Source organism: Micromys minutus, assembly GCF_963924665.1.
Source record: "Micromys minutus genome assembly, chromosome: X".
NCBI classification, from domain to species: domain Eukaryota; kingdom Metazoa; phylum Chordata; class Mammalia; order Rodentia; family Muridae; genus Micromys; species Micromys minutus.
The window spans coordinates 1,710,965-1,733,578 of NC_137970.1; the positions used below are offsets into that span (position 1 = coordinate 1,710,965).

General features: G+C 36.1%; 1 protein-coding gene across 1 annotated transcript in view; it reads left to right on the forward strand.

Moving 5' to 3' along the window:
- The window catches only part of TAB3 (TGF-beta activated kinase 1 (MAP3K7) binding protein 3), a gene marked incomplete at its 3' end in the record, with an annotated part of 53,789 nt that overhangs the window by 12,160 nt on the left and 19,015 nt on the right, over positions 1-22,614 (forward strand). The window contains exon 2 of the mRNA XM_080910800.1: positions 20,863-21,055. Coding sequence (XP_080766926.1) covers positions 20,954-21,055 — 102 coding nt within the window. The 5' untranslated portion in view covers positions 20,863-20,953. The remainder of the gene's footprint in view (positions 1-20,862; positions 21,056-22,614) is intronic.

Sequence of the window (22,614 nt, forward strand, 5' to 3'; positions counted from 1 at the left end):
GTTGTCTCTCCCAGTATTCTCTGCTCTTCCGCTCCACCCCCTACAACCTGATCCTTCCTGTTCCCTTCCACACACACCTGCAGTCCACCCACAAAATGTGTCTACCCTTGAGCCTTTCTTGGTACTGAGCTTTTTTGGGGCTATAGTTTGTAGCATGATTATACTATACTTTACAGCTTATAAGGGAGTACATACCATGTTTATCTTTCTGAGTCTGAGTTATCTCACTCGTGATTTTTTTTTTCTAGTTTCATCTATTTGACTGAAATTCTCATTTTTGGATATGTATAATAACATTTTCCCCTTAAAACCTTTCTGGCCCAGGACTTTTTTTTTTTTTTTTTTTTTGGTGGCAGGGCGAGAGATTTTTAATGACCTCGTGTATTTTTCTTAGGGGTTATAGGACTATTCAAGTAGTTTACCTGATCTTGATTTAACTTTGTATCTGTCTAGAAAATTATCCATTTCATTAAGATTTTCCAATTTGTGGAGTACAGGCTTTTGAAGTAAGACCTAGTAATTCTTTGAATTTCCTCAGTGTCCATTGTAATACTGGGTTTTAGTTGGTCTCTTGACAATGCCATATATGTGTGGCCTTTTATGTTAATGTTAATCTACCCTGACAAACACCATCTGAGTTTGAAACATTTCATCCATTTAAATTTAATGTAATTGCTGGTATGTAAGGGATTAAGAACATCTTTGCTTGGTAATTTTTCTTGTAGCTCTATTTTTTTTCTCTTCCTTAGCTTCTTTTTGTATTAGTTAACTTTTTATTTTAATATCACATGCTCATTTCTATTCCTTATGAATAGAAATTTCTATTGCATTTCCAATATATTCTAATACTTGTACCCCATTACTATTTGGAAGAAGTATATTTTACACGTTAGTTCCATTTATTATCTATCTCCTGGCATTTAGGCAATTGATATCCTGTAATTCTTTATACATTTCTACTTCTGGAAACATACTTGCTTACACTTTATTGATCCTTCTTCGGTCAGTTTTGTTTAGCCTTAATGACTTTGTAGTTAGGATTGGCTGGCTGTATTTTCTATTTTTTTTATTTATGAATGTTTCTCATTTTTATTTTTAAAAAATACTATATGAATGTATGGAGTGTGCATGTGTACTGTGCACGCATGTGATTCTGACTTTTAGTTCTTTCCTTTTACTGTGGACTTCAGAAATCAAACCAAACTCAGGTTGTTAGTCTTGTGCTGCAAACACAGTTGAACCATTTCACTTGGGACCTGAAATTCATCTTCTTAAATTTTTTTATACGTGGGTACTGTGTATACAACCACTGAAATTCACTATTTTTATTTTTGAATTTGATACATGAGTACTCTGTTTACAGTCCCTAAGATTTCACTCTTGATGGATGTTTCCCCAAAGTGGAATTCTAAGCTCTCAATTATTGTCTGTTTCTGGGAGGCACACACTTTTTATGGTCCCCCCTTTTTGTCAAGAAGCCTTCAGCCTACTATTTATTTCTTTGAAAGCATCTCTTCTCTATAAGGATGCTTTTAAATTTTCATTCTGTGGGTTTTGGGTTTGGGTAATTTATTGAAATTTTAAATATGAGGTTTGACATCTTTCATTGTTTTTGGAATCTTCTCAGTCATACACAGTATGTCTCTTCATTCTTTGTTTTTTCATGGGATTTCAATGACCTTTGGAATATTAGAGCATCAAACTATATGCTATTTATGTTACTCACCCTTTCTCTTCATTCTGAAACCCTTTCCCCAGTCTTTGAGTTCACACTTGTAAGTGATAATATCCATCACCCATTAAATATTCTTTCATTAATTAACTCATTTTTTTGCAGTTTTAGTAGCAGTTCCTTTTCCTTTAAAAATATATAGTCATTTGGTACATGACATTATTGTGACAACAAAGCTTCACTCATGTGTGCAGTCAGTGTCCCCAAGATTATATTTCATAATAATGCCATAACGTGTTACCTTATACATTATGATGCCTGTGCAGTGAATTATTTCTTAAAAGCTCTATTTGTTAGGTATAATATAATGGCTATACTTTGCTACTTTTTATGGATTTTAGGTTTGGTGCTGAGATTTTTTGGGGGGAATTGAATATAGCATGCATAATTTAAAACTTGCAGCCTAATAAAGCTCTAATAAGTGTAGCCCCTATGATTCTGTTCTGGACTATTTTGTTGTATCAGTGGTGATGGTGATGGTGGTTGTGGCTGTTATGATTTGGTCATCTCTGCTTAGTTTTAGTTTTCTTTAATTTTATTCTGGATATTGTATTTGAAAAGTAATTTTAGAAATCATTGGAAACCAAAGGTGATTCATTTCATAAATGTATGTGGGTATGTATGTGTGTGGGGTGGGGTGGGAAGAGAATTGGCTTTTGCCAGTACAGATATTACTTAGTAAAATTTCAGGTAGGGTTTTTGTTGTTTCTTTGGTGGTAGTGGTTGTATTAGGAATTGAACCTAAGGCCTATACATGCTAGGCAAGCATTCTAATGCTGAGTCAGTCAGATGACTCAAGACCACATTATATTCAGTGATTGATTATTAATTTACATTTATTTCTAAAATGCTAGTTCCAAGCTGAAGGTGGGAAAGAGTACCCACCAGCCTTGTGGATGTGGCCTGTCAGGCTGTCAGGTAAAGTTTAATCTCCCACTTTCTTAGATCTCAATGTACTTTCCTGATAGATCTTTGACCCTTTAAGAAAAATACTTTTTAAAATGTGTTTTCTAATTCTATACTTGTCTGTGGTGGCAGGGTTGATTTAAATAACCCAGGATCTTGTAGATGAAAAGGCTTTTGATGAGTCTTAATTGACAGAATTTACTTTAAAATGTCAATGAGTTTGTTTTCTTTGAGACTTCAGGCTATTTTCATAGATGGACACAAGCTTTGTTTTAAATAGCTGTGCACACGTGTATAATTATGTAATTTTTACTCAAAGTTTACTATATTCTGTGTATGTGTGAGTATAAGTAAACTATTTCCGACCACCATTCAGCAAGAGTTTTGAGTCCTTCTAACTCTAGCAGTTCCTAGTCCTTGGCAGTAGTTACGTTTATTATATTCATGCTGTATAGAAATACAGTGTCTAGAAGGATTTTCTTCAGAATGTGAAAATCATCTGGATTGCTATTGAAATTGAAGTGCTTAATAGCAACTAATTTGTATTACTTTTAAGGAGAAGAATAGTAACCTAGTTTTCCGTCGACCATGACATTTTCGTGTACCTAGTTGTGGGAATAATTTGCTGTTAAAAACAAAACACAGAAGGAACTCTGGGAAACTTAGATTTGCTACCATATGAGTTCTCAACTGAGTGAACAAATATGACACATCCTGTGAATAAATATAGCAAAACTCTTTTCTTTTATGTATATTAATTTCGACAGTAGCCTTTGAAGTTAGTGTCTAATTATGTGTCGTTTTAATCAAGTAACTTGTCTGTGGCCCTACACCCAGAAAATGATGTATGTTGTCTTTTATTAGTACACATTTTATTTCAATTCTTATGGCCCAGAGATGCACACTGACGTTTCAGTTTTATCTCTGTTTTTCCCCCATATAAACCCTAATATCAAGACTCATGTCCTAAAGATAGAGATAGTTAAGAGATGAGTCTTAAATATAGAGGCAGATGCTCTTAGCCAACCATTGGACTGAGAATGGGGTCCCCAATGGAAGAGTTAGAGAAACGACTGAAGGAACTGAAAGGGTTTGCAACCCCATAGGAAGAACAACAATATCAACCAACCAGACACCCCAGAATTCCCAGGGACTAAACCACCATCCAAAGAGTACACATGGGCAGAACCACGGCTCCAGCTGCACATGTAGCAGAGTATGGCCTTGTCTGGCATCAATGGGAGGAGAGGTCCTTGGTCCTGTCAAGGCTCGATGCCCCAGTGTAGGAAAATGCCAGGGCGAGGATGTGGGAGGGAGGGAGGGAGTGGGTAGGTGGGTTGGGGAACACTTTCATAGAGGCGGTGGCAGGGGATTGGGAATGGGGTGGGATGGGGGATTCCAAAGAGGAAACCTGGAAAGGGGATAACATTTGAAATGTAAATAAAGAAAATAGCCAATACAAAAAGAGATGAGGGCTGGAGAGATGGCCCGGTGGTTAAGAGCACTGACTGCTCTTCCAGAGAGGTCCTGAGTTCAATTCCCAGCAACCACATGGTGGCTCACAACCATCCTTAATGGGATCTGATGCCCTCTCTTCTGGTGTGTCTGAAGACAGCTTCAGTGTACTTATATGTAATAAATAAACAAATCTTTAAAAAAGAGAAACTACTGCTTTAAAAAGAGAGAAAGATGAGTCTTTGCTATCCTGTCCACACTGACTCTCGTACTACCCTGTTTCTAGAGCATTATTTTCCTGGCTCTGAGATTGGCTAACCTCTGTGCCCTGTTAATGAGCTTGCTGTGTTACTCTTCCCTTTTGTCCCTGTACACATTACTCATTGGCCAGTTCTAAAGAAGCTGTCTCTCTGCTTCCCATTCTATTTTTTTACCTTTATGGTTAAACACAGACTTTCCTAACTGTCTTCAAGAATCTCTTCTGTAAACCTTCCTTGTTTTCTTCTTTAGCCAATCTTGATAGAATCTTAGCCAAAATCCTGTTTGTTCTATCCTTCTAAATATTAACAACCAAAAGCCAAGCTGCTTCAGGCCTGTCCTAGCTATAGTCAGCACTTGTGTATGTGTGGTGCTTGCACATGGAAGTATCCCTCACTTCCCATTTTCACTCTCTATGCTGTGGTCCCCTTGAAACACTAGTGTACATATCACTCCTGCAAACATGAGGGCTTTTATTTAGTTGTGATGTGTCCAACTGCATGATATTCAGTTCCTGTACTTCTAAGACATGAGTATGCCATCTCCTACAGTTTTGTATTGCTGTTAGTTTGTATAATATTTTTTCATTACCCTTGTTTAAGGATTCTTTTGGGGAGACTACATATTAATTTTCAATCTCCCATGTTCCACTCACAAATCACTTACAGTTTTAAAAGTGTTGAAGGAATTCTTGACTTGTACCAAATCCCTTTGACTATACTGGTATACTGGTTTGTCCCCCTTTTTTCTTTTAATGGTCCATGCTTTCTGTGCTCTACTTGGAGGTTATTTTCCTTCAGCAAACTTACTTTTATGAATCTATTTTTCCCTTTTATAAGCTTCATTCTCAGCGTACATGTTCACATTTCACCAGCTCAAGAGAACCAGGGTATGGAGTTAGTTTATGTTTGTGTGCTTCATTACTTTCGGCAAAGTTATTTGAGCCCCTCCCTCCCTCCCACCTCTCTTTCTGAGCTGTAGGTGTAGATGTGTGAAAGCTGTCATAGTTGGGGCAGGGTATCCCATGGTCACTTACTCTCCTCATTTTTGCCAAATTTGGACCACTGACATAGCATCTGCCTACTGAATTTTTAAAAAAGCTTTGGTGAGGCATCATTGGGAACTGTTCTTATCTAGGGGGTAAGGATAAGTATTTAGAAGGCAGTTGAAAACTAGATTATTTAAGTAGTAGTAGTTTCTCCTCTAGGGCTAGGTTGACAGTTCCACACTTCCAGTTGAGTGGGTTTAGGTTACAGTTAGACAGTTGTTGATTACTCTCCTAAGAGACAAATGACTCATTGCATTTCTAATACATATACTACTAGCTTTTTTTTTTTTGCTTCTAACTTTCTACCTATACTTTGAATTAGATAATTAACATAATCCCTTTTCCTCCTATATTTTTCTTTTCTTATATTGATTGAGTCAAAGTCTTTCTGTGTAGCCCAGGCTGGCCTTGAATGTGATTTTATCCCTTCCTTAACCTTCCAAGTACTTGAATTGTGAGTGTGGCCTTGAAATGAACACTTGAATTGAAATGTGTTCATTTTTTTTCCTCAAATATAGTGATTCTTAGTTGATTACATGAAACTTTATGAGTATTTCCAAATATACATGAATAAAAAGTTAAGCACACTTTTAATGCTGTAGCCGACAACATACATATTGCTACATTTGTTTTTCCCATTGCTTTTTCTATTTTTTTCAACAACTGAAAGCATAATAAACAAGATGTAATTTCACTCCAAACTGAATGTGCCTCATAACACATTTTCTTATGTAACTTCTTCAATGGCATTATCACACAACACACCTAATAATACTCTAGCAGCAAAGGCAACACTTAATCCATATGAAAGTTTCCTCAGGTAAGCCTCTTCCCAATTTTCTTGTGATCTCTATTAGCTCTCCCTGCTTTTATAAATTCCCTGTCTGGGGAAAGGTTAGTTTGTTCTTTTAACCTTTGTATTTCAAATGGACTGTAAATGATCTGTCTGCTTAGTTAGGCTCAGCTTACAGTTTTGGAGGTGTGGCAAGAGCACTTGCTGTCATTTCATATAGCATCATGTAGCATCATACCTGAGAGCATATGATATATAGTTTGGTCACTTGTGTCATTATTAGCTTTTGTTTTTCTCCATGGGAAATCCATATTCTGTTTCACAGGTATTAGTTGCTTAACCCAAAAATCTCTTGTCAGTTGTATATTGTTTAAAAAAAAATTTTAGTTTGGGGATATGAAGACTCAGCCTTCATCTTTAATACTTTTTATTGTTTCACTAAAGCTTATGATAAAGTAATTTTCTTCCTTCTGAAAAAAGTTAAGTCACTTCCAGAATGGTAGATTAGTGATTTTTGTGGGTTACTTGGAAGTATCTAGTCTCCTAGTTCTGGGTGAGTTATCATATTCTATTGAGATCGAATGGTAGGAAAACAAAATCAGAAAGAAAAAGTGGACCTACTCCATGCTGCTGCCTTGCAGTTAGGGTGCTGTGGGAATGCACAAAGTCCTGTAATTTACTGGAGACTAAATCAGGCTCACTATGGAGTCATTTAAATTTTAAAGACCCAGGGCCTTAAAAGAGCTCCAGCACAGTTTTATAATCAAATGCATTAAATTTTAATGGCCACTTTATCTTGGGAAGCTGCAGGGACCCCCCTGATGGTTTACTTTTCTTGCTAGCTTTCTCTGAAGCCAAACTCTCAGCAAAGCTTTGTTCCCTTGCAATTTGGACCTGTGCCTTAGGCCCTAGAAGTGACTGATAGGAGCAACCTATCTCAGGCAGCCAAGGGAACATTTTTCTTCAGTGTTGATTAAATGTAAATTTAATTTAATGAAATTTCATACACTCAAATGACCATTTACATTTTCATGACCTTTCATTTTATTGTACACAGTTATCATTTATTCATGATTCGTTTAAAGCCTTTCACTGTTTTTAGTCTTACCTCTTCAGTCATTCTTCCTTTTATAGGACAGTGGTGCCAGCATTTTCTTCAAGTTATTCACCCCAAATTATAGTGTGTCTAACTTTACAAGGTGTCTTAGCTGAGAAATTGAAGGTAAGGCATCTGTATAGCTTTGTTGACAGTGGATCTTTATTGCTCTTAACATGTTTCATATCTACAGTGATCCCCACAAGTAATCCTTTCCCATTATGCATGTAAAGGTAATATGTGCCTATAGTTCCAGCTACTTGACATATTTAGTTGTTTATATCCTTTGAATGCACATAATGAAACTTCACATGAAAACTAAGCCAAACCAAGCAATCTGCAGAGCAAGGAGAACAAAAGAAAAAGATGCCCATGTGATTTCTTTTATTTAAATTTTGGCCTTATACCCTAAGCAGCTGTTACTGACTGTTTAGCAGTAGAAATTATAAGCTCTTTGGATAATTCATTTTGGGTTAGATACTAATCTGGCCCATGGCTCAGACCTCTATTGTTTGGAGCTACTAGAATATAGAAGACCTACCCCAAGCATCAATTTTTACACACACACACACATCTTCTAGATTCTCACATTTTCGTTCTATGACAAAATTGAACAAACAGTAATGCCATGTCTTTAACAAACAAGGATATCAATTTTTAGTTGAATTGTAGTCATAGTTCTGGCTTTGAATCTGGTAGATTTGAATCAATTGATTATATAATGCTTTGATTACTACGTATCTTATTACCTTTGAAATTTTTCCTGCTCTTTTAAATGCATTCTCTATTATAATTGTGTGTGTGTGTGTGTGTGTGTGTGTGTGTGTGTGTGTGTTAGCCCTTGCAAATTGAACACTAGAGCCTATTTAATACAGACTGCCTTTTTAGCCAATTTTAAACCCTTCTTCCCTTCAGTTATCTTTAGTAAACTAAGGGTTTGGATTGGGCTTGGGCTCAGGGATTATCTCTCAGCTTCAGTACTATGATATTGAAGTTGATGATTCTTTGTCATCAGGGATTGTAAATTAATGGTTTTAAATAGTGTTTTCGTTGACTCTTCAAATTCATCTACTAGAAGATTCCCACAGCCACAGAACTTGAATTTCTGGATTAAGAAAAACAATAGCTCATTTTAAAAAAATTGTAGATGTATTATAAGATAGGAATCTCTATGTATATGTGAAATAGCTGAATAGAAACACTGTAGGCTATATTTGAAAGGCACAGATTAATAGCATAAGTTGCTTCAGTTTTTATATAGACATTTTTATCACTTTTTTATTGTGTGTGTATATATGTGCATGTGTGCCAATGTATGCATGTGGAAGGTGAGACTAAAACATGAAGAAGTTTGTTACCTTATTCTACCATGTGGATCCTAGGGAAGTGAACACAGGTTGTCAGGCTTCATGTCAAGCACCATTGATTACTGAGCCAATCTCACTGGACCAAAGAGGTTTTTGTTTTAATCAACTAGAAAGCTTCTAGTTATTAAGAAAAAATAAACAGGGATAGCAGTAAGTATTTTATCTCAGTAACCTAGAATAGTTACCGTACTCTAGGTTAGTTATTAAATTCTCCAACAATAAGAAACACACTTTAATTATATCTAATACATATACACACATACTCAAAACCTGTTTTCCACTTAGTATTTATCTGTATGCATTGAACTTCATTATTTTTCAGTTATCTTTGTTTTATCTTAAAGAATAGCCATTGCCTAATACAATTGTCTAATATATAAATAGGTCATGACCCTGGGATTTGAAAAGCAAAAGTAATAACATATGGAGATTATCTGCCTCTAGAGTATGTCACTAACAGGTTGTCTTGCCGTTCTTTAGGAATAACGTCGTTTAGGAATCAAGCCAACAAAGACATTAGGATACCTTAACCAGAGCATATTAAATTTCCAACTACTTTGAATTACTCTATTTTGACATTTCTACTAAGTATTTATAAATTCTACTAAGTATGTATAGGTTAGTGTACCCAAAAGAGCTTATCTTTATTGTGTTGAACAATTATATTAATAAAACTTAGGAGAGAATAAAAACTTAATAGATACATTATGTGAAGTTCTAAACGTGGTATCAAACACTAATTTTTATAGACATTTAAAAGGGAGAAAACTGTATTTACTCATTGGAGTTCCTGGTAGAGTAACACAATGTGGGCTGGAATTTTGTTATGTGAAAAACTATTGCATGTGGTAGAAATAGCAATAAGTTGTACCTCATACTTAAATATCATTTTTATTCAAGAGAAAATGAGAAGTTTTACAATTATATATTAAAGTTCTGAAAATATAAACAGGATATGGTATTTTAGCTCTGTATTTATGAAATGAAGTTGCTCAGGAGATTAATTAGAAACTTGTGTGTACAAAAGCTGTGATAGAATCTGATGTTACCTTTGGATTGCTAGGTTTATTGAGAGTGCAAATAGATTCTAAATTACAGAAAGTGTTCACTATCAAAATAAGTGAATAAGGTTACAATTCTCAATATAAATCCTTCTTTGTCAAACAGAAACATGCAAAAGCATTTTCAAATTAAATATTTTACTTATGCAATTAGAAATTATTTGCATATCATAGGTCCAGATTTAATGCTTCCTTATCTAAATAGAATGAGAACTCAGGATGGTAAGTTACAGCCAGGTGCCACAAAGCCTCAAAATAAGCAGTATACTATACCTTTGTCCTTTTAAACTGCAGCTTCTTCTATGGGACAATGGAGAATTTAATTACTGTAGGAAAAATTATCTAAAAAGATGAGTCAGCTTGTGATGATACTTGGCAAAGAGCCGCATGCACTAGTCTAGTATCATGTCTGCCATTCTTGTAAGTCACCAGAAGTCTCATAGGTGTAGTGCATTTTCTGTTGAGAAACCAGCAAAAGGTATCTTTACATTTTCTCAGATTCCTAGATAACTGAAAAGGAAGTCATTTCAGAGCTGGAGATGTGAATAAAAACTTGTTCCAGGACTCATGGACTATATTGAGATATATTTTCTCCAATTTTAAATAGACTTTAATTTTTAAGAACAGATTTATTTTGCAGAAGAACAGAGTACTGACTTTCCATATACCCTGTACTCAGTTTCCAATATTATTAACAGCATATTTGAGCATGCTGTCTTTGTTATAACTAATAAACCATTATCATTAATACCTTTATTTTGCTCTTTATTCATTTTTCCTTGGTTTTTAACCAGGTATTTTTTTTCTTTTTGTTTTAAGTTTCCATACGGAAAAATATATATAGTTTGGTTGTTATGTTTCCTCGGGTTCCTATTGGCTGTCTGTCACACTTTTTTTAGACTTTTCTTTTTCTTTCTGAGACCATGACAAGTTGGAGGGGAACATGCTGATCAGGTACTTTGTAGTATTCCTCAGATGTTTTGCTCGTGACCAGTCGGGTTTTATATACATACATATATATATATATATATATTAATGTATATGAGGAAGGCTATAAAGTACCATTTGATGTTCTTTTCAAATAATTTCTGATAGAGTGTGGGCTATCAATATGGCTTATCAGTGCTCATAATGACTTTGATTCACCTGGCAGAGAAAATGTCTATCGTGTTTCTCTGCTATAAGGCCAACCATTTGTCTTTATCTTGTTCTGTATTTTTGCTCTTTGGAGAGAAAACAGGATATACACCACACATAGGAGAAGAAAGTTATGCTACATCTACTTTGAAAAAAAATGATCTGCATGAACCATTTGAAATTCTCAGGCATAGGAAATATATGCCCCCCCTTCCCAATTATTTTAGCATTTCCTTTTATCACTGTGGACTTACTTAGTTTATACTCTGCTTCATAATCTAATACTTCTTTATTTTGATGTCCTGGTTCTTTTAGCTGTGGTGATTGGTAGTTTCTTTAGTTGTCTCCTGTGTTACTTTGTTGTGACCCTATCATTATGGGACTTTTGTTTGTGTATTGAGTACTTCCTTGTTTTCTGGCACTACAAGACGCTTCAAGCTCATCATATATAATCCCTGACCTAGTTCTAGAGTCATCTATTCCTCTATAGGGTTGTGATTCATTCTGTTAGAGAATGCTACTTGAAACTTAGCTTTTTTTAGATGAGGTCATTCCATCTAGATAAGTGGTTTTCAACCCTCCTAATGCTGAGACCCTTTAATACAGTTCCTTGGATTGTACTGACCCCCTCCCCATCATAAAATCATTTTGTTGTTCCTTCATAGCTTTAATTTTGCTATTGTTATAAATCATAATGTAAATATCTGTGTTTTCCAATGGACTTGAAAGGGTTATTAGACACCCAAAAGAACACAAGCAATCCTGTGGTTAAGAACCGTTCATCTAAATTCTCCTGGCTAGTATTTTGTGGATATATCTTAACACACACACACACAGAGTGGAGGAGGGAGGGAGGCAGGCTTATGTTTCAGTATTTTAACATATAGGTTACTGATAACAAACACATAATCACTTGAGAATATTTTAGAATGAAATTTAACATGAATATACTTTTGTTTATTTCTAGGACTATTTTTAACTTGAAAGGCTTTTGTTGACCATTTTAATGGAAATGCTGTTTGGGTTTCCCTTCTTTTGAGAAATGAATCTCAAATCTGCGACTATTTAAAATTAGTTTTCACTATAATGAAAATCCTATAGGATGCTTCTTTTAGAAATTATTAGACGATCCTTTTAGGAGAAACAAGTGATCATTTCCCTATTTGATTTTAGATAAATGTGCAAAAAGTCCTAAAATTGGAAATATATTTTTGAAAGATCTGCTTTTTCTTAATTTCTTCAGTATTAGAAACTTTCTGTTACCATTTAATATGAAAAGTTCAGTCTAATACAAGTACTCCTGTTTCAAAGAAATGTTTATTTTCAATTTTCCTTTAAGCATTAAGGCATCTTCAGAATCTTACCAGATAGCAGGACAGGAAACTACTGGCTAAGAGCATAGACTTCTTACATCCTCTGTAACATATTAACACTATGTATTTGCCTCTGTGCCTCAATTTTCCCCAAGTATAAAGTCTCTCATGGGAGGGACTCAAATGAGCTAAAGGACTTAACACAATGCTTGGTATATAGGTAATATTTAATAACTACTATTTAAATTAAACCTCCAGAGCAGCATGAGAATGAATGAAAGTTAAAAGGTAATATGCTAGTATATATACTTGGGTTTTGTTTAGTAACTATTACTTGGCAAAACAGAAAAATGAATGAATCTTAGCTGGGTTCAATAGCACACTCTTGATACTTGGAGGTAGAAGCTGGAGCTTTAGTTCAGGCCTTTACTACAACAACAGAGTGAGTTCAGGACTAGTCTGGGTTACATAAAAAACCTGCCTCACAGAAAAAGGAAGAGAAAAATGTATGATTCGTTCATTTTCAAAAAAACTTAAAAGTCCTCTCACAACAAAGTATATTTTCCTTCAAACCCAGAAAATGCTTGTCTCACCAATCAAGATTGTCATCCAGGGTATTCTCTAGTGGTCATTTGCTCCTTCTGAGATTTGTTGCTGTGATAGGCCACTGAGCTGAATAGCTCCCCTGTCCTTGGACAGTCTTGATATAATAAATTACTGTTCTTCAGATTACCGTATCAGTATTATAATATACCATTAGACATGCTAAACTGATTCATTCTTTATAACACATTTCAGGCACCACAACTCTAGAAGGTATGAAAATAGATGAGTGGCTTCTAGTGAGTAGGATTGGAGTGGATTTCTAAAAACATGGCTTCAGCCAGTTATTTCTTATAGTTTCCAGATAGTCTGACTTTGAAAAGTTGAACATTGACCTTTGTGTGAGTTATCCTATTTTAAAATGTATTTCACCTTTAAATAACTGTCAAGACCAAACCTAGCACAGCTATATGCTGGATTTGGCCCCTAGACCATTGATTTGCAAGCTCTGGTATAATTATTTTAGGAAGTGAACTAAAGTTCTGGCAGAGATAGAACTCTGACCCATAATGGTATAATCCTGTATCTTTGCTGAGCTTAGAAAAGCCTGTAGAAACCAAACACTTAGGTATCAATGTCATTTTCTAGACTATGGGGAATTGTGGTTCAGCAGAGCTATGAGGTAGCTTCCTCTTGTTGGGAGGAGGAATTCTTTGGGGAGAAATTCTGGCAGAATCCTGTAGATTACGGGGCTCTGATCTTAGGAGATGACTATGCAACCAAAGAACCTCTCTATGTTGCCACTACTAAGCATAATTTCTTTCCTTCTAGTCTTCTTATCAAAAATTAGGAGTCCCATTCATAGGTAGCATATATCAATAATCCCATCACGTGAGATGTTTACACAGAGAGACCACTGTTTAGTCATTGGCCAGTTTAAGCTAAAATGTGAAACCCAGTCTTTTCAAAAAAGAGGAATGGAGGGATAGAGAGATGGCTCAGTGGATGAAGCACTTGCCTCAAAGTGTGATGACTGGTGTTTGGATTTCTAGAACCAATAAAAATCTGCTTGTAATCCCAGCACTGAGGAGACAGTCAGGATTGCTGAGGTAAGCTAGATAGCTAGACTAGCTAGAATGCGGGGTTGTGGATTCAGCAAGAGATTCTGCCCATAATAAAGAAAGCACAATTGAGGAAGACATCTGACATCAGCTCCAATCCTCCATATACATGTGAACATACACATACCGCACACATTTAGGAGTTCACAAAACCCAAAAGGAAATAAAGGATCAACAATCTTAGAGAGTCTTCTGGTACTAAGGCAGAAAAGCAAGCATCATTAAGAACACATGACCTTGCTCACCAAAAACACTGATCTGTGAGTATAGCAGAACCTTGTTAGTTGTTGAATTGCTGTGGTTTTTTAGCAAAACAGTAGTCCTTGGTTTTCTCTAAACCTATGTTCTGTCTAGTGTCAGGCCCTTGCTTGTATTGCAGTGTTAGGCATGGTTTCCAACTCATGGAGTGGGCCTTCAATTTAATCACATAGTAGTTGGTTACTCCCACATCTTTCGTGCTGTTATTATGCCAATGTATCATGAAGACAGTTTACCATTGTAGAGCAAAGGGCTTGTAGCTGTTTAATGTTTACCTGTCTCCTCTGCTAGCATGCAGAGTACCTTCTACTATCATGAACACTAGTCAGTAGGGGTGAAGACTAACTAGGTACCACCTCAACTTCTCTGTTGTATTCACTGAGTTTTATAAGTTTTGTCTTCAGCAATAGGGCCTTACTATCAGATTGTGGAGAGCAACCAATAGCCTTGGCAATAGCCTGAGTTATTTTGAGGTAGGGGTGTCTATGAAGCCCTAGAGGTAGAAAGATTGTAAGAGTAAGTGGGGATGAAAGATACCAACAAAATAAAAGCCTTCTAGACATAACAAGGTTGATGTACATATGAACTCACAGAGACTATAGCCACATACACAGAGCAGAGCTTCAAGCCAGTGGGATCCACAGCATTGAGAGAGAAAGTGGACACAATATCCCTGCATCCTTACCCAGAGCTATCTTTAATTGACAGTCACTCACAAAGAAAAATCCAGTTTCTTAGCAGAGCCTCACTGATTATATAAACCACATTTAAATACAGGGAGGCTCTGTTTATCAGTAGATGGCCAACACAATTAAGTGATATGCTTGGCATGCTTTTGGTTTTGTTTGTTGTTATTGTTGTGGTTTTAAGTGGTGGCCCATACCTTTAAGCTTAGCAGAAGCAAGGACAGGTAGATGCCAGCCTGGTCTACAGAGCACATTTTTTTCTGATAATGCTTTGTCTGGGTATATATATATATATATATATATATATATATATATATATATATATTATCCTTACAGACCCCCATGCTTATATATTATAGTTGTTGATTTTTGTGTTCTTATGGGATTGCTATATGTGCAAGTGTGTGCATATCTGCATTTCTTTCATGTCCTTTGTCTTAGGCTCTCTTTTTTCTTTTTTTCCAGTTACCTATTGGTTTTCTAGTGAGAATGATAAAGAGTTGTAGATTTGGATGGGTGGGAAGGGGGAAAGGAAATGGGGAAAGGGAAACTTTGATCAAAGCATAGTGTATGAGGAAAATCTGTTTTCAATAGAATAGTGAATAAAATATAAGCACTGACCGTTTTTTTAAAAAATAATTCATGAAGAATCCCAGTACAAAAGGCATCTTCCTCTAGCTTTGAACTTCATATAAAGTAAAAATCACTAATTAATTTGTACAAAAAATGTTTTGCTTCTAGCCTTCTACCCTTTCACATACCCAGAACTTCCTATTCGAATGACAAACCAATGAGAGTTCACTCTCATTTTTTCCCCAGCCATTGAGAGACAGAAAGTCATCTCTGAGTGTGTACATTGGAATGGTTAAAGATATCTACCAGGACTTTGGTAACGCAGACTTTGGTAAAACTAGATTTGGAGAATGCAAGTTTTGGATTTGAGTTGTGATTTTGCTCTAAGTGTATTCTCTGAATTCATTTTGTAATTTGCAAAGTGGAGCTAATTATAGTTACCCTTGATGGCATAGTTGTTTAGTAAATTAGAGCTAATAATAGTGATAAATTGAATGGAAAGTTTGTGCTGACAGAGTACTCTGAACTCTGAACATGGATGGAGCCTCTGCTGTGGCACTTGAAACCAATTCTTGTCTTTTTCTTGCTCATAATAAGAAAATTGCTGGCTTTGCATTGTAAGAACTTCTAAGTAGGATCAGGAAATTATTAAAAAGGAATCTTCTTAAGCTACTTTGCCCACTCTCCCCCAACCTATTCAATATGTACTAGATGTCCTGGCCAGAGCAATTAGACCACAAAAGGAGATCAAAGGGATACAAATTGGAAAGGAAGAAACCAAGATATCACTATTTGCAGATGATATGATAGTATACTTAAGTAACCCTAAGAATTCTACAGAGAACTCCTGTAAACAACTTCATTAAAGTGTCTGGATATAAAATTAACTCAAACAAATCAGTAGCCTTCCTCGACTCAAAGGATAAACAGGCTGAGAAAGAAATTAGAGAAACGACATCCTTCACAGTAGTCACAAACAATATGAAATACCTTGGTGTGACCCTAATCAAGCAAGTGAAGGACCTGTATGACAAGAACTTCAAGACTCCGAAGAAGGAAATTGAAGAAGATCTCAGAAGATGGAAAAATCTCTCATGAGCATGGATTAGAAGGATTAATATAGTAAAAATGACCATCTTGCCAAAAGCAATCTACAGATTTAATGGTATCCCCGTCAGAATTCCAACTCAGTTCTTCATAGAGTTAGAAAGAGCAATTTGCAAATTTATTTGGAATAGCAAAAAATTCAGGATATTAAAAACTATCCTCAATAATAAAAGCACTTCTGAGGGAATCACCATCCCTGACCTCAAACTATATTACAGATCATTTGTGATTAAAAACTGTATGGTATTGGTACAGAGACAGGCAGACAGATCAGTGGAATAGAATTGAAGACCCAGCAATGAATCCACACACCTATGGTTATTTGATCTTTGACAAAGGAGCTAAAAGCATTCAATGGAAAAAAAGACAGCATTTTCAACAAATGATGCTGGTTCAAGTAGCAGTCAGCATGCAGAAGAATGCAAATCGATCCCTTCTTATCACCTTGTACAAAGCTCAAGTCCAAGTAGATCAAAGACCTCCACATTAAACCAGGTACACTGAAACTAATAGAATAGAAAGTGGGGGAAAAGCTTAGAACACATAGGCACAGGGGAAAATTGCTGATGTCTGGTGGTTCCTCAGAAAATTCGACATAGTACTATCTGAGGACCCAACTATACCACCCCTGAGCATATACCTAAAAGACGTTCCAACATCTGACAAGGACACATGTTCTTAGCAACCTTATTTATAATTTTCAGAAGCTAGAAAGAATCCAGATGTCCTTCAACAGAGGAGTGGATACAGAAATTGTGGTACATTTATAACATGGAGTACTACTCAGCTATTAAAAACAATGACTCCATGAAATTCTTAGACAAATGGATGGAACTAGAAGTCATCCTGAGTGTACCCAGTTACAAAAGAACAATCATGGGGTACGCTCACTGATAAGCAGATACTAGCCCAAAATTTCAAAAAAGCCAAGAAACAATTCAAAGACTTTACAAAGTTCAGAAAGAAGGAAGAACAAACTGTGGATGCTTCAGTCCTTCTTAGAAGAGAACAAAATACTCAAAGAAAGAAATACATGGACAAATAGAGGAGCAGGGATTGAAGAAAAGATCAGAGACTACCTCACCTGGGGATCCATCCCATATGCAGCCACCAAATCCAAGCACTATTGCTGATGCCAAGAAGTGCTTACTGGCAGGAACCAGATATGGATGCCTCCCCAGAGGCTCTGCCAGAGTCATACAGATACAGATAGGGATATTTGCAGCTAACCATTGGACTAAACATAGGGAGCCCAATGGAGGAGCTAGAGGAAGGACTGAAGGAGCTGAAAGGGTGTGCAGCCCCATGGCAAGAATAGTATCAACCATTCAAACCCCCACAGCTCCCAGGGACTAAAACACCAACCAATGAGCACACATGGAGAGACCCATGGCTCCAGGTACATATGCAGCAGAGGATAGCTTTGTCTGGCATCAATGGGAGGAGAGGCCTTTGGTCCAGTGAAGGCATGTTTTCCCAGTGTAGGGGAAAGCCAAGGTGGTGAGATGGGAGGGGGTTGGTGGGACCATCTTCTTGGAAGCAAGGGGAGGGGGAAGGGAAGATGGGTTGGGGAGAAAGGGGATAACATATGAAACGTAAATACATAAAATATCCAATAAAATATTTTTAAAAAGAAATCTTAAAGCCTTTGGATATTAAGTTATTCATTAAAATTTGAATTAAATAGTCATGAATTGTTTTGGTTATGGCAGTCCCTCGGTAGTAAGAAACTTGTTGCTATTTCTGTAAAATGCAGACAATTTTGGTAAAATCATTCTTAATAATTTTTTCGATCTTATTCATTTCACTTTAAATCTACTAAACACCTAGTCTCTGCTAGGCTTTGTACCTAGTTAGTATATACACTGAAAAGTTTTACAGGTTGAATCTCTAATTCAAATGCTTGAGACCAGAATTTTCTAGATTCTACTTTTTCTTCATTTTTTTTTTTACTATTTGCACAGAGTTTATGTTTTGCTTAAATAATCTCAGTTGGAAAATCTGGAACTTGAAAACTTTTAATGCCTGAAACTGATTGCTTTGTTGGTGCTAAAAAATTTCCAATATATTCACATATACACAACACACAGTATGTGTATGTATTTTCTATTTGAGAGTAGGTACAAGTCCTTTACTGCCAAGAAGTTTTAAGATACAATTTCTAAACCTAAGTATTTTTTCATGGGACCACAGTAGTAGAGTTATTGGTGCAAAATATTCCCCTTTTCAATCAATATGCTTTAAGGAGATACTTGAAAGATTTTATACACACACACACATACATATAATCTCCCACTTTCCCCAAATTTCCTCAAATTTAGCATTCATTAATGATACATGGATCAATACTATGATGAATGCTAATGTTTCCAGCTCTAGCACTAACCTGCATATTTACCATTTGGATTCTACTGTATAATACATATGTATATTTAACTTTTTATCATATATATGAAGTCCAGGTGTTTCATTTCTATAAGCCTATAACTCATTTGTGTTCTATTATTTTGTTGTTCAATTTTTTGCAATCTTTAAGCTGACTTCTCATCCTCACAAATGATTTTCTCATATTTTGATTACTTCCTTAGTTTCTGAAATAACAGGCCATTCCTCAGCGACTGGGGATTTATATAAGTCATTTTCTGGTACCTAGAGGTTTTAATTTTGTTGCATTTGGTTCTCCTGTGGTGTTCAGCACAGCTTGTAGTAGCAGCATAGTGAAAGCCCTAGGAAAGTATAGTAAGACTGAATGGAAGGAAGTCATGGGGAGCCTCCTTAGAAAGATGCCACCATTACTGACATGGACAGGACGAGTGCATATGTGCAGGCACTCCCTTATTTTTGCTGGTATGGATTTACTTATTTCCTGTGTTTTCTTGAATGTTGTTACCTTCCTTGGGTTGGAATTTTCCTTCTAGTACTTTATGTTGGGCTGGGTTTGAGGATATTGTTTAACTTGAAATACCTAATTTTCTCCATCTATGGTGATTTAGAGTTGTTCTGGGTACAGTAGTCTAGGTTGGCATGTGTGGTTACCTAGACATTTCAAGGTATCTGTTCAGGCCTTTCTAGATTTTAGATTCTCTGTTGATAAGTCAGGTGTTATTATGCTTGGTATGCCTTTGGATATTATCTGGTCTTTTTCTCTTACTGTCTTTAATATTCTTTATTCTAAAGATTTTGCGTTTTGAATTTGTGGTGGGAGGATTTTTCTTTTTCTGGTTCAATCTAGTTGGTGTTCTATAAGTTTATATGTTTATAGGCATCTCTTTCTTTAGGTTTGAGAAGTTTTCTTTTATTATGTTGTTGGAAATATTTTCTGGGCCCTTGGTGCTGGGACTCTTGACGTTGTTTCATTCCTGTTATTCTTAGGTTAGGTCTTTTCATGGTATTCCAGATTTCCTGTATGTTTGTGTCAGGAATTTTTTTTTAATTTAACATTTTCTTTGACTAATGTATCAGTTTCTTCTATTGTATTCTTCTACACCTGAGATTCTCTCTTCCATCTTCTGTATTCTGTTGGTGGTGTTAGTATCTGCTGTTCTTGTTTTTTCTTCCCTAGGTTTTCTTTCCATCTCTAGAATGCCCTCAGGCTGTGCTTTATTGCTTCTATTTCTATTTTTGGGTCTTGAACAATTTTATTTATTTCTTTCACCTTTTTAATTGTAGCTTTCTTATTATTTCAATTGATTTATTTTTTTCTCTTTTATTAAAGGCTTCTACCTATTTGATTGCATTTTTCTGTAATTCTTTAAGGGATTTATTCGTTTCCTTTTAAAAGTCCTCTCTCATCTTTATAAGATTAGATATAAGGTCATTTTCTTGTGCTTTGGTTGTGTTAAGATATTCCGGGCTTGCTGGAGTAGGATAGCTGTGCTCTGAAGATGTCACATTGCCCAGGCTTTTGTTGTTTCAGGGTCTTTATCCATCTGGTTGGCTTTGGTCCCTGGATATTCCTGTGTAGTAGGTATTGGGAGGGGGCCTAAGCTCAACGATGATCCTATGTGGTAGGTCTCTGATGGGTATCCTTGGGTTTTATGGTTCATGATCAGCAGTTCTGATAAAGGCAGCCTGAGATGTGGCATGAGAATGGGCGTCCATTGGGGATTGCAGGCTTCTCGGGGTGGCTGGAGTGCTACAGGGAACTCAGTATAGGCAAGGAGAATGGAAGGAGATAGAATGTAACCTGTATTCTTCCAGAACAGCAGGTTATGGGGTGACTCATTGTTGTCCTTTTCTAAGCACTAATTTTGTTGGCTATTGTACATCAAACGAAATAAATTGAATGTGTCCATTTTCTAACATTGGGCCCAGGTATATTTTTTCATTTTCTTGATTTTAATAATTGATGGTATCTGAGTAAAGTAAAATATAGAATTAGACTTAACAAAACTTTTATTTATTTTAGGAAAAAAATGACAAAGTTTTTGGAAGATTACTTTTGGAAGATCTGTTAATACCCATTTCCTAAGAGATAGTTGACCAACATTGACGCTGGCATGGCGCAAAGCAGTCCACAGCTTGATATTCAGGTTCTTCATGATCTTCGACAACGGTTTCCTGAAATTCCAGAGGGTGTAGTATCTCAGTGCATGTTACAGGTACGTTTCCTGAAAATGATGGTAACACAACAAAAATATTACAGTTTTCCTTGTTAGAGTTGCCAGTGTGTTGTGGTAGTGCATGGAGTCTCGGATTTCTCAGACTTGGTACCGTTGATACTGTAGGGCAGATAACTGACTAGTGAGATCTCTATGTCCTGCTCACTGGATAACAGTAGTATCTTTACAGTTTGGACAATGAAAAGTGACTTTATGAATTTCTAAATATTCCACAAAAGGTACAATCTCATCCACTTAAAATCCTCTGAAATTGGGAAGAATAAGCTAATGTAGCTATAAAATAAAAGGTAAAGGTGCTGCCAGGCCTGATGTAAGAAGCTATCACCACAAATTCCCCTGACCCTCACATGCATACTCCTAATGAATAAATCATTTTTAAAAAGATTGCCATTAATCCCTAAATCTTAAAAATTCAAGCTCTCTACCTCAAAACTACCCCTAGTCCCCAGAGATACATTTGAAATCCCAAACTTAGGTTAACTTCTTTAGAAAAACTCTTTATTCCCTCTTCATTATTTCAGCTCATAAGTCCTTACTAGGTAAAAATGTGAGTCGACTTTCTTTTGTTCAGGAACATTCCCTTTGTCTTGCTCTGAACACTGAAATCTTTTAGTTCTTAGTTACAGACTGTACTTTGAGTCTGTTATCTTGGTGTCATTCTTCATGATATCTCAGTGATTTAGATTTTGGTTTACATGGCACATGATATACAGTGTGTAGCCATGTTCATACTTCCTTACTGCAGTTTGAGAAGTGAAGGATGCAACAAAAATCATCAAACAGAAATGCAACAGGTTAATTACAAGTAGAGACTAGACAGCCCAGGGATTTCTATTGTTTAAAAATTCTTTACTAAATCTACACCTTTGGGCCCAAGGTTATTGTGCTATGTGTGGTGGCTTTTGCTCACATATGACCATACCTATCTCAGTTCTTTAGGTTTATGTTTGTGGAGGAGAAAAAGCTACTTTCCTGTATAGTAAAACTAAGCCAGAGTTGAATCTTCTAGTTGGAACCATTCTCTAGAATTGACTTTGTTTACTTAGGACCCGGTCTAGCTCCAGCATACTTGTAACTTACTTTGGCCTTTCATTAATTGTACTGCCATGGGCACTTAACTAAAGGAATAAAATGTAAAACTCAGCTCAGTGAACACTGTTCTAAATGTTTCACTGTTTTTTTGACGTTAACAAAATGTTAGTGTGGACATTGACAATCTACTGACTCCAGGAAGTACCTACATTAAAGCTCTATATGATGCTACATGCCTGTCATTAGGAAGTGAGGTAGAAGGAGTGCTGCAAATTGTGGCTAGCTTGGGCTACCAAGACCCAAAAAGCCTTGTGTACACAGTGACATACAGGAGCCTAGTAGTTTGCATTTGAAACACAGGCTTTAAATCCACTCTGGACTATCTCCCCCTAATTTACATCATTTTGTTCCCTTAATTCTTTTAAAAGTGTTTATAAGCAGATACTAGCCCCAGAAAGCGCTGAATACCCAAGAAACAATTCATAGACATGAACCTCAAAAAGAAG